The sequence below is a fragment of the Oncorhynchus clarkii genome, chromosome 23, assembly GCF_045791955.1.
Source record: "Oncorhynchus clarkii lewisi isolate Uvic-CL-2024 chromosome 23, UVic_Ocla_1.0, whole genome shotgun sequence".
Taxonomy (NCBI): Eukaryota; Metazoa; Chordata; class Actinopteri; order Salmoniformes; family Salmonidae; genus Oncorhynchus; species Oncorhynchus clarkii.
The window spans coordinates 28,556,381-28,568,792 of NC_092169.1; the positions used below are offsets into that span (position 1 = coordinate 28,556,381).

The 12,412-nt window shown below is 40.2% G+C and overlaps 1 protein-coding gene across 1 annotated transcript in view; it reads left to right on the top strand.

Moving 5' to 3' along the window:
- LOC139381109 (CUB and sushi domain-containing protein 1-like) overlaps positions 1-12,412 on the top strand; it is a 528,754-nt gene that overhangs the window by 493,507 nt on the left and 22,835 nt on the right. Inside the window, exon 57 of the mRNA XM_071124395.1 lies at positions 231-413. Within this exon, the coding sequence (XP_070980496.1) occupies positions 231-413 (183 nt within the window). The remainder of the gene's footprint in view (positions 1-230; positions 414-12,412) is intronic.

Consider the following 12,412-nt stretch of genomic DNA (forward strand, 5'->3'; position numbering starts at 1 on the left):
GTGAAAAGCTATGGATTTCTGTGGATTTTTCATGTGTGGTAGTTAGAGATGTAAGATGCAAGCACTCTGGGTAGAGCCTTGGTAGCCTTTCATGTTAGTTAAAAGGGAGGGGGAAAAGCCTATTTCCATCTCAGAAAACAGGCTAGAGTGACTGATATGAGCTTCCTATGGGACTGCTGTGGTGAGGGATGGCTGTTTGAGTGTTGGATATTTTCTCTCTCCCTCGCGAGGTGGTAGTTCCGGGGAGTGCGGTGACCCTGGAATCCCACCTCACGGCTCCAGGCTAGGGGAGAGGTTCCAGCTGAAGAGCCTGCTGCGATTCACCTGTGATGCCGGTTTTTCCCTGAGTGGCTCACCTGAGAGGACCTGCCTCCACAATGGCTCCTGGAGTGGCACCCAGCCAGTCTGTGAAGGTGAGTCCCCTGCCATATATAATCAACTACTATACCTGTAGATACATTATTAACTGTGACAATGACTCCCTTGACTGGGAATGAGCATAATCTGGGCATCATTGAGGGCTGATAAGGCAGTGTCATGGTTCGCCTTGTCGGACTGTTTTAATGATCAGTTCTATTGCAAAAAGGAAATATTTTAGATTGTATGGCATTGCACAAATAATTGCTATTTAATTGGAAAATCAATGACGAGAACATTGCATGTCTGTGCAATGCAGGGATTTTTTCATAATTATGATAAACAGTACAACTACTCAAGTATGATACATTATAATAACAGTTAAACTGGCTATTTGACAGATTTACTGGTTGCTATAAATGCAACATTTTCATACTCACTTGTCTGAATTTAGGACTCATTGATGTATGCATGGGTTAGGAGTCCTACACAGACAACCCGCCACCGGTAATGCAGTGTACGATAATTCATTGCTTTATGCACATTTTCAGAAAGGATTGCTCCACCTATTATAGTCTGCAATTACCTTAATGCTCAGCCATTTTGGGAGGAATTCAAAAGAGGAGAACCCAGGGTTATTTCTGACACTGTTTAATTCATCGGTTGAAAAATGAAGAGGGAACCTTGAGTGAAGCCAGGAGGGATGCTTATTGGCACATTCATATGAAGTATAAAATACCTACACACATTATGTACAAAGGTATGCAAATGTGGGTGTACTGAATATCTAAGCTGATCAGGGTTGGGGTCAATTCATAAAGTAAACTAAATTCAAATTCCAAATGTTCCACATTGAAAAGTTTTTAAGATAATTGGAATTGGAATTTCAATGTACTCCCTGAATTTACTGGAATTTTAAATAGAATTTATCAATATTTAAAAAAAAATCTTAAATGAAGAACGTCTTAAACTATGTCTCATCGGCCAACAACATTGATTGAGCTTTATATCTCTGTAATCCAAGAATGAAATACAAAGAATTAGTAAAAATCGAATGAATTATGACCGTCATTATTATGTATGCTCAATATAACGCATATCGTAGCGTGCCTTAAGATTGTGGGTAATTATGGGTTCCTTGTTTTCAGGTTATGTTGTTTCTCATTCCTATGTATGTTTTGGTGTTGAGGTTATTATGAATTCTTCAGCTCTTAGTTGCTCTGTTGTCTGTTTCTTATTTTAACCCAGTTATCTGGGTTGTCTGTTGTCTGTTAGATGGGGTCGGATCCCCTATGCTAAGTGTTGGTTGACGTTAGCATTTATTCTTTTGCATTACCTAGTAGTTAATGTATCGCTTAGATAAAGATACATTATTACCAGGGGTGTTTGACTATGCCATTTAGCCCCTAACCCTAAACATAATTAATGTAATACAGATATTTGTTTTGCCCATGTAAGCCTGAGTGGTTAATGGATTGTCTACTATCTGAAATCAGCATGGCACAACCTTCAAGGGGTATTTACCTTTCATCCAAGCTGAAGGAATTCCTCTCTGATACATCTGTCAGAGAACACTATATATTTTAAAGAATGCCCTGGTGGATTACTCCGTCTCCTTCCACCTTTCCTTCCATCCTTCATTCCGTCATTCATCGTTTTTATTTTCTTCATTAGGTCAGTTTGTGTGCATTTCTATATTTATAAATGTATTATTAATCATAGTTATTCAGTCTTCACGGCAACAGTACAAGTACAAACTGAGATAAGCCCGCAGATTGCTTACAGGAGATCAATAACGCTGCATTATTTAGAGGTCATTCATAATTGACGATGGTTTAACGGTTGCTATAAGGGAGTTGAGACGGATCACTGCTTGGGTGATGCAAAGTGGATGGCGGCACACTATTTCTGTGATACAATAATGCTGTGCCCAGGTACTAAATGCAAATTCTCATGCACAGGGGGACCACAACACTGCTGTCACTTGGGAAATAATTACTTTGACAACCACCTAATTGGCAGCACCTGATGTGCTTATCAACAAGGCTCAGCACCTGGACAAGGTTGCTGCTGCCCCCTGGATGAATGAAGTGTGGAAGGGGTAGAGAGCTGTAGTGTGCTATTTAAACTACCTAACCTATTCCCTAACGGTTGGGAAATACATATGGCCACAGCAGTCTCCCTGAGGGACTTCATTAACTCTTTATTGGTCCCCTTATTCTCTATATAAAGTGGTTACATTCTTATGGGAAGCTGTACATGGGTATTTGCTTCCTTTAACCTACTGAGTTTCCTGTTGCAGCCTTGAAGTGATATGTCTACACAGAGATAATGCTAAACATTCTTATCAACATGAATAATTAGCAGAGTTCACTGCTCTTAAATGCTCAGCTATTGGCTTTTCTATGACTTGAGCTAATGAGTATACGCTCAATCAACCCTAATTGAGTCATAAATACTCAAAGCTTGCACTGTAGCATAAGCCCCAGATATTCCCGCTGTAATCAAATGCATTCATTGCATTTTGAGATCAGCACTTGTGTACATTTGCCATTCACTTTTACATGGGGGAAAGTGGAGAGCATATTTCTTCACAACGTATGTTACGCTTTGACTGATCCCTCTTTGATTAATGCCCTCTGAAGATTCCCATGCTGCTGGTTCTCCCCTTCTGTAAACAAAGATGAAACTGCTTGTGCGGTATTGAGAGTATTTAAGCAGGCTGTGTGAGTGAAAGCTCTGAAAGCTCCATTCATGTGAGTCGTGTGGTCATTTGTTGTCATATGTCCCCAATGCCTCATTATTTATGGGATGGACTTGTTGTTCCCAATTAACGTAATTGGTTTTTAAAGACGATATCTATCACTGTTTACACAGGCAGCCCAATTCTGATTATCTTTTCAGTAATTGATCTTTTGACCAATTAGATCAGCTTTTAAAAAGATTTGATGTGAAAAGATCTGATGTGATTGGTCAAAAGACCAATTAGTGGGAAAAATATCAGAATTGGGCTGCCTGTGTAAATGCAACCTTTGAGAGTGAGGATCCCATTTAATTTATAGCCTTCTAAAATGCCACTCCAGGTCATTGACAAAGGCTGATACATTTCATTAAAAAGCTTTAACTAATTGGATCAAATCAATAAGTATTTGATTTTAATGTATTGTTTCTGTTAGATTACAATTAAGTTGATGGATTGGTCAGCACCTGTAAAATATATTGTACTGAAGAACGATTGGACTTATTGTGGGAGTAGATGTATTTCCTTTTATCCACAACCATAGTCAAGAGAGTATGACTTTCATGGTTGCAAGTGACTTTAATCAATTAGACCCCAATATAATTCTAGAATGCTGCTGTAGATTACTGAGATTTTTAAAGATAAAGCACATTTTCTCAAACAATTCAAACAAACAGACATAGCTCAAAAACAAAGATATAGCCTAAAAACAAAAAATGACAATTACAAGTTAACTTAGTTTTAAAGAGCACAACCTCTTCTATAATATGACACCATATAGGCCTCATGAGTGGTGCAGCGGTCTAAGGCACTGCATTGCATTCTGTGGCCGCGAGTCCCATAGGACAGCACACAATTGGCCCAGCGTCGTCCGGGTTAGGGGAGGGTTTGGCCGGTGGGGCTTCACTTGACTCATCGCACTCTAGCGACTCTTTGTGGCGGGCTGTGCGCCTGCAGGCCGTGTCCCTGCCGGCTGACCCCGGTCGCAGGTTGAATGGTGTTTCCTCTGACACATTGGTGCGGGTTAATGTTTCGGAGAACACATGGGGAGTTGCAGCGTTGAGATAAAATCGAAAATTAGGGGGAAAAAAGGGGGTAAAATACAAAATATGTCAATAAGAATAACATTAATTTTGTCTTCCATTGTGTAAAGACACTGACTATCAAAAAATGATTAACACTCAACACACCAAAAACACCTAGTGTATTTAAATAGTACATTTGACTAAATTACTCGCTCTAAATGTACCAAGTATAATATACTATACTTAAAAAATATATATACATATAACAAATGTACATTTATCCAAAATGTGACCAGAGGACAATGTTCAGAAAGTATTTCAAAACCCATTCATTGTAGGCTATTTGATTTTAAACTATTCTTACTTCTGTAACAATGTAAAAATTCCAACAACTATTCAGAGACCATTTCAAAATGTAGATAACCTCTCTCAATAAGATTTAGTACCTCCTCGCCTGACATAAAATGTAGAACTAGTAGCCTACTTTGACAACAATTCAGTGAATGCAACAAATATTAGATAGAGACAGATAAAGAGAGATGATACAAAACACAACAACTGTTCAGAGACTATTTTAAAAAGTACACAATTTCCCTAAAAGATTTGTAGGTCAAATTCATATTTCACATGGTCACTTTAGTGTTTGCATTTAGCCTGCAATATGTCATGGAACTTCTGGAAGCACGGCCCCATCCTGGAATGTGGCACAGAACACGTAGCGCACCCAAAGAAGGTTTCTACATCTTCCACTCTTTGGCCTGCGTCCACCCCGGATGCGCACCACACACCCTCTCTTGTGCCCTTCAAACTTCGCCTGCTTTCAAATTGTGAGTCCACACACCCTAATACCACATTCTTGGCTTCCCTCTTCTTGTCATTGTAGCCATATCACAAAGTGAATGCACAAGCTGCATTTTGAATGCCTTCAGGAACCAGTGCCTGCAGTTTCTGAGCGACCTTTGCAGCGTCCCCGACACAATGTACGCATTTATGATGACAATGCTGAGCATCCCCCAAAACACATACTCCCACCATTTTATACCCGTGCGTCCAAAATTGTAATAGTTCCATACTTGGTCAAGGTGGTCAACCCTGCCCATTTTATTGGTGTAATCCATTAAAATCTCTGGCACAGATATAAGTTCCTACCACATTTGAAATACAACTCCAAAACCCCTGCCACAAGGGTGAATGGTGGGACCTAGGGCAGACAATGGAAACGTAGAATCCCCTCTCATGTGTGCTCTCCCTCTTCCCCTACCTCTTCCTCCTCCTCTCCCCCTGGTTCTTCCTCTCCCTGCTTCTTCCTCTCCCTCCCTCTTCCTCCTCCTCTCCCTCAAGCTATGGTCCAATGGATTGATTATCATATTATGAGCAATAAGATCTGCTCTTTTAGTCTACAAACGGTGTCAGTGGAGGAGGTGTTAAAACTATTGAAGTCATTACCTAATGGTAAATCTACAGGTTATGGTCTTATAAACAATTTTTTGCTTCGCTGTGCTGCTCCCCAGATTGCAGTTCCACTGAGATACATATTTAATTGGTCTCTGGAAAAGGGGATGTTTGCAAATGTATGGAAGCATGCGAAACTGTGTCCTATTCCGAAAGACAGCAAAGAACCCATTACTCCTGCCAATAGTCGACCAATTAGTCTACTCCCTACACTCAGTAGGATATTGGAGGGTATTGTGAGTAGACAAATGTGGGAGTACATGGAAAATAATGATCTGATTACAGCCAATCAGCATGCTTATCGCAAAAACCATTCCACTACCACTGCATTGGTTGACATGACTGACCAGTGGCTCAATGCTATGGATAATGGCAAATTTGTAGGTGTACTATTTTTAGATTTCAGTGCAGCATTTGATTTAGTGGATCATGAAATAATTTTGACAAAATTAATGCATTATGGTTTTAAGGAGGTAGCATTGAATTGGGTACAGTCATATCTGTGGGTCGGCAGGGTAGCCTAGTGGTTAGAGCTTTGGACTAGTAACCAAAATGTTTCATGTTCAAATCCCTGAGCTGACAAGGTACAAATCTGTTGTTCTGCCCCTGAACAGGGAGTTAACCCACTGTTCCTAGGCTGTCATTGAAAATAAGAATTTGTTCTTAACTGACTTGCCTAGTAAAATAAAATATCTAACTGACAGGAAATGGTCCACCTATATCAATGGTTCATTTTCTTCCCCTAATGTGTTAAACTGTGGAATACCGCATGGCAGCTGCCTTGGGCCACTTCTTTATTTAATATATACCAACCCTATGCATTGGTTGAAACTCAATCTACTATATTTGCAGATGATACTACAATTTATGCAGCAAGACAAGCGGTTCAACAGGTACAGCAGGCTTTACAAGGAGATTTGGAGAATATCAGGAAGTGGGTTTGCCAACTAGGAAAAGGCCAAAACAGCATGGGATACAATTAAGTATGGGAGGAGTACAAATTGAAGATGTGGCAGAAACCAAACTATTCGGAGTGCAGCTAGACAACTGCTTATCATGGTCGTCTCAAATAACTAATCTATGTTAAAAAAAAAAATATTAAAACAGCATGCATAGTCAGAAGGATAGCTAAATATTTACCAGGAAAAATTATTCAGCAAATAACAGAAGCATTAATTGAGAGTCAGGTGAACTACTGTTCGGTGGTCTGGGGAAATGCATCATCAAGTGAAGTTAGGAGTCTGCAGAATGCACAGAATAAAGCAGCAAGGATTGTTTTAAGGTGGAGATATGGTTCTTCTGTTGCCGTCATGCGTAGTGTTCTCGGTTGGTAATCAATCGACAAGGTAATTGAAATATAATATACATCATTTAAAATGGCCAAGTTCTATTCAAAACTGTATTCAGTTGGTAAGAGATAGATGTTCCGTAAATACTAGGAATAGATTGTCCACCATCTACGCGTTATCCTGACAGAAAAGAGAAATAGGCAAAAGAACATTTCGATTTAGAGCAATACAGAAATTTAATAAATTAACTGAGCAAACTAATGGGGATCCTGATAAACCTTTCAATATAAAACAATTAAAATATAGTATATAGAAATGTTGTGGGACTATAGTAGATGATTTTTAAATTGAGTATTTATTGGGTCATTATGCTAGTATATTGTGTACAGTGGGGCAAAAAAAGTATTTAGTCAGCCACCAATTGTGCAAGTTCTCCAACTTAAAAAGATGAGAGAGGCTTGTAATTTTCATCATAGGTACACTTCAACTATGACAGACAAAATGAGAAAAACAAATCCAGAATATCACATTGTAGTATTTTTAATGAATTTATTTGCAAATTATGGTGGAAAAAAAGTATTTGGTCAATAACAAAAGTTTCTCAATACTTTGTTATATACCCTTTGTTGGCAATGACAGAGGTCAAACGTTTTCTAAGTCTTCACAAGGTTTTCACACACTGTTGCTGGTATTTTGGCCCATTCCTCCATGCAGATCTCCTCTAGAGCAGTGATGTTTTGGGGCTGTTGCTGGGCAACCCAGACTTTCAACTCCCTCCAAAGATTTTCTATGGGGTTGAGATCTGGAGACTGGCTAGGCCACTCCAGGACCTTGAAATGCTTCTTACGAAGCCACTCCTTCGTTGCCCGGGTGGTGTGTTTGGGATCATTGTCATGCTGAAAGACCCAGCCACGTTTCATCTTCAATGCCCTTGCTGATGGAAGGAGGTTTTCACTCAAAATCTCACGATACATGGCCCCATTCATTCTTTCCTTTACACGGATCAGTCGTCCTTTTCCCTTTGCAGAAAAACAAAGCATGATGTTTCCACCCCCATGCTTCACAGTAGGTATGGTGTTCTTTGGATGCAACTCAGCATTCTTTGTCATCCAAACACAACGAGTTGAGTTTTTACCAAAAAGTTATATTTTGGTTTTATCTGACATTCTCCCAATCTTCTTCTGCATCATCCAAATGCTCTCTAGCAAACTTCAGACGGGCCTGGACATGTACTGGCTTAAGCAGGGGGACATGTCTGGCACTGCAGGATTTTAGTCCCTGGCGGCGTAGTGTGTTACTGATCGTAGGCTTTGTTACTTTGGTCCCAGCTTTCTGCAGGTCATTCACTAGGTCCCTCCGTGTGGTTCTGGGATTTTTGCTCACCGTTCTTGTGATCAATTGTACCCCACGGGGTGAGATCTTGCGTGGAGCCCCAGATCGAGGGAGATTATCAGTGGTCTTGTATGTCTTCCATTTCCTAATAATTGCTCCCACAGTTACCTATTGCAGATTCAGTCTTCCCAGCCTGGTGCAGGTCTACAATTTTGTTTCTGGTGTCCTTTGACAGCTCTTTGGTCTTGGCCATAGTGGAGTTTGGAGTGTGACTGTTTGAGGTTGTGGACAGGTGTCTTTTATAATGATAACAAGTTCAAACAGGTGCCATTAATACAGGTAACGAGTGGAGGACAGAGGAGCCTCTTAAAGAAGAAGTTACAGGTCTGTGAGAGCCAGAAATCTTGCTTGTATGTAGGTGACCAAATACTTATTTTCCACCATAATTTGCAAATAAATTCATAAAAAAATCCTACAATGTGATTTTCTGGATTTTTTCTCATTTTGTCTGTCATAGTTGAAGTGTACCTATGATGAAAATTACAGGCCTCTCTAATTTTTTTAAGTGGGAGAACTTGCACAATTGGTGGCTGACTAAATACTTTTTTGCCCCACTGTATGTTTGTAATAGTGTGTTATATGTGAAAGTGTGTTTGTATTATAAATTGTTTTTTAATGTTTAAGGACTCTTGGAAGATTAGTCCAAATGGGGACTAAAAGAGATCCAAATAAAATAAAATAAAATCTATGTTCCTCTCCCTCCACTCTCCTCTCCCACCTCTTCACTCTCCTCTTCCTCTCTCCCTCCAATCTCCCCTCGCTCCACTTCACCCTCCACATCTCTATCCCTCCAATCATCTCTAACTCCTCTTCCTCCCTGCCTTTTGCTGCTTAGCCCTGACTCTCCACATCACTTCCCTCGCTTTCATTGAGCTAGAGAAATAGAGTAACAGAGGGAGACCAGACAAGCAACAAATAGGATACAATTGTGGTCAAGAACATAATCTCTCTCCCTCTCACACTGTCTCTCTTTTCCTTTCTCTCTGTTACCTTTTCTCAACCATACACATCACATACTTAGCTAGTGTCAAATGCAGTTAAGTGAAAGTGAAAAAATATACAAAGAAATATACAGTGCATTTGGAAAGTATTCAGACCCCTTGACTTTTTCCATATTGTTAAGTTACAGCCTTATTCTAAAATTGATGAAATAACATTTTCCCTAATCAATCTACACACAATACCTCATAATGACAAAGCGAAAACAGGTTTTTAGATTAAAAAACAAACAGAAATACCTTATGTATATAAGTATTCATACCCTTTGCTGTGAGAATCGAAATTGAGCTCAGGTGCATCCTGTTTCCATTGATCACCTGTGGTAAATTCAACCGATTGGACATGATTTTGAAAGGCACAAACCTGTCTATGTAAGGTCCCACAGTTGACAGTCATGTTAGAGCAAAAACCAAGCCATGAGGTTGAAGGACTTGTCCGTAGAGCTCCGAGACAGTATTGTGTCGGGGCACAGATCTGGGAAAAAAAAAAATGCCTGCAGCATTGAAGGTCCCCAAGAACACAGTGGCCTCCATCATTCTTAAATGGAAGACGTTTGGAACCACCAAGACTCTTTCTAGAGCTGGCGCCCGGCCAAACTGAGCAATTGGGGGAGAAGGGCCTTGATCAGGGTTCCTCTGTGGAGATGGTAGAACCTTCCAGAAGGAAAACCATCTCTGCAGCACTCCACCAATCAAGCCTTTATGGTAGAGTGGCCAGACAAAATCCACTCCTCAGTAAAAGGTACATGACAGCTTGCTTGGAGTTTGCCAAAAGGCTCCTAAAGGACTCTCAGACCATGAGAAACAATATTTTGTGGTCTGATAACATCAAGATTGAACTCTTTGTCCTGAATGTCTGGAAGAAATCTGGCACCATCCCTACGGTGAAACATGGTGGTGGCAGCATTATGCTGTGGGGATGTTTTTCAGCGGCAGGGACTGGAAGACTAGTCAGGATCAAAGGAAAGATGAATGGAGCAAAGTACAGAGAGATCCTTGATGAAAACCTGCTCCAGAGCGCACAGGACCTCAGACTGTGCCGAAGGTTCAGCTTCAAACAGGACAACAACCCTAAGCACACAGCCGAGACAATGCAGGAGTGGCTTCGGGACAAGTCTCTGAATGTCCTTGAGTGGCCCAGCCAGAGCCTGGACTTGAAAGACCTGAAAATAGCTGTGCAGCAATGCTCCCCATCCAACCTGACAGAGCTTGAGAAGATCTGCAGAGAAGAATGGCACACCTGTACCCAAATACAGGTGTGTCAAGCTTGTTGCGTCATACCCAAGAACACTTGAGGCTGTAATCGATGCCAAAGGTGCTTTAACAAAGTACTGAGTAAAGGGTCTGAATACTTACGTAAATGTGACATTTAAGTTTTTTTTTAAATACATTTTCAAAAATGTGTAAAAAACTGTTTTTGCTTCGTCATTATGGGGTACTGTAGCTAGCTCTCCCAGTCTCTCTCTTTTGCTTCTCCTTAATTTAGGAATACATTTATTTGTTCAAAACTGTTCAGCTATTGCCTTTTTCTCACTGAGTCAACTACTCATCACATTTTATGCACTGCAGTGCAAGCTTTTTGGCATTTGGTATTTTATCAGGATCCCCATTAGCTGTTGCAAAAGCAGCAGCTACTCTTCCTGGGGTCCACACAAAACATGAAACATGACATAGTAGAGAACATTAATAGACAAGAACAGCCCAAGAACAGAACAACATAAAAACAAAAAAGGCACTCGTAGCCTACATATCAATGCATAGACGCAAACGATCTAGGTCAAATACGGGAGAGGCGTTGTGCTGTGAGGTGTTGCTTTATCTGTTTTTTGAAACCAGCTTTGCTGTTTATTTTTTAGCAATATGAGATTGAATGGAGTTCCATGCAATAATGGCTCTATATAATACTGTGTGCTTTCTTGAATTTGTTCTGGATTTGGGGACTGTGAAAAGACCCCTGGTGGCATGTCTGGTGGGCTACGTGTGTGTGTCAGAGCGGTGTGTAAGATGACTATGCAAACAATTTGGGATTTTCAGCACATTGATGTTTCTTATAAAAAGAAGAAGCGATGCAGTCAGTCTCTCCTCTACTCTACTCTTAGCCAACAGAGACTGGCATGCATAGTACTTACACTGTATATCAGTCCACTGATTACAATGAAGAGCAAGACGTGCCGCTCTTTCCTGGGCCAGCTGCAGCTTAACTAGGTCTTTCCTTGCAGCACTGGACCACACGATTGGACAATAATCAAGATTAGACAAAACTAGAGCCTGCAGAACTTACTTCTTGGAGTTTGGTGTCAAAAAAGCTATCTTTATTATGGACAGAGCTCTCCCCATCTTTACAACCACTGAATCTATATGTTTTGACCATGACAGTTTACAATCTAAGGTAATGCCAAGTAATTTAGTCTTCTCAACTTGTTCAACAGCCACACCATTCATTACCAGATTACCAAATATAGATTCATTCTAGAACTTAAAGAATGATTTGTACCAAATACAATGCTCTTAGTTATAGAGATGTTCAGGACCAGTTTATTACTGGCCACCCATTCCAAAACAGACTAAAACTATTTGTTAAGGGTTTCAGTGGCTTTATTAGCTGTGGTTGCTGATGCGTATATGGTTGAATCATCAGCATACATGGACACGCATGCCTTGTTTAAAAATGTTGAAAAGAGAAGAGGGCCTAGAGAGTTGCCCTGTGGTACACCACACTTTGCATGTTTGACATTAGAGAAGCTTCCATTAAAGAGAACACTTTGAGTTATATTAGATAGATAGTGTTGAATCCACAATATGGCAGAGGTTGAAAAGCCATAACACATGTTTTTTTAACAAAAGGTTATGGCAAATAATATCAAAGGCTGCACTGAAATCAGTACAGCTCCCACAATCTTCAATTTCTTTCAACCAATCATCAGTCATTTGTGTCAGTGCAGTACATGTTGAGTGCCCTTCTCTATAAGCATGCTGAAAGTCTTTTGTTATTTTGTTTACAGAGAAATAGCATTGTATTTGGTCAAACACAATTTTTTCCAATAGTTTGCTAAGAGCTGGCAATAAGCTTATAGGTCTACTGTTAAAACCAGTAAAGTCCGCTTTATCACTCTTGGGTAGTGGAATTACTTAGGCTTCCCTCCAGGCCTGAGGACAAAG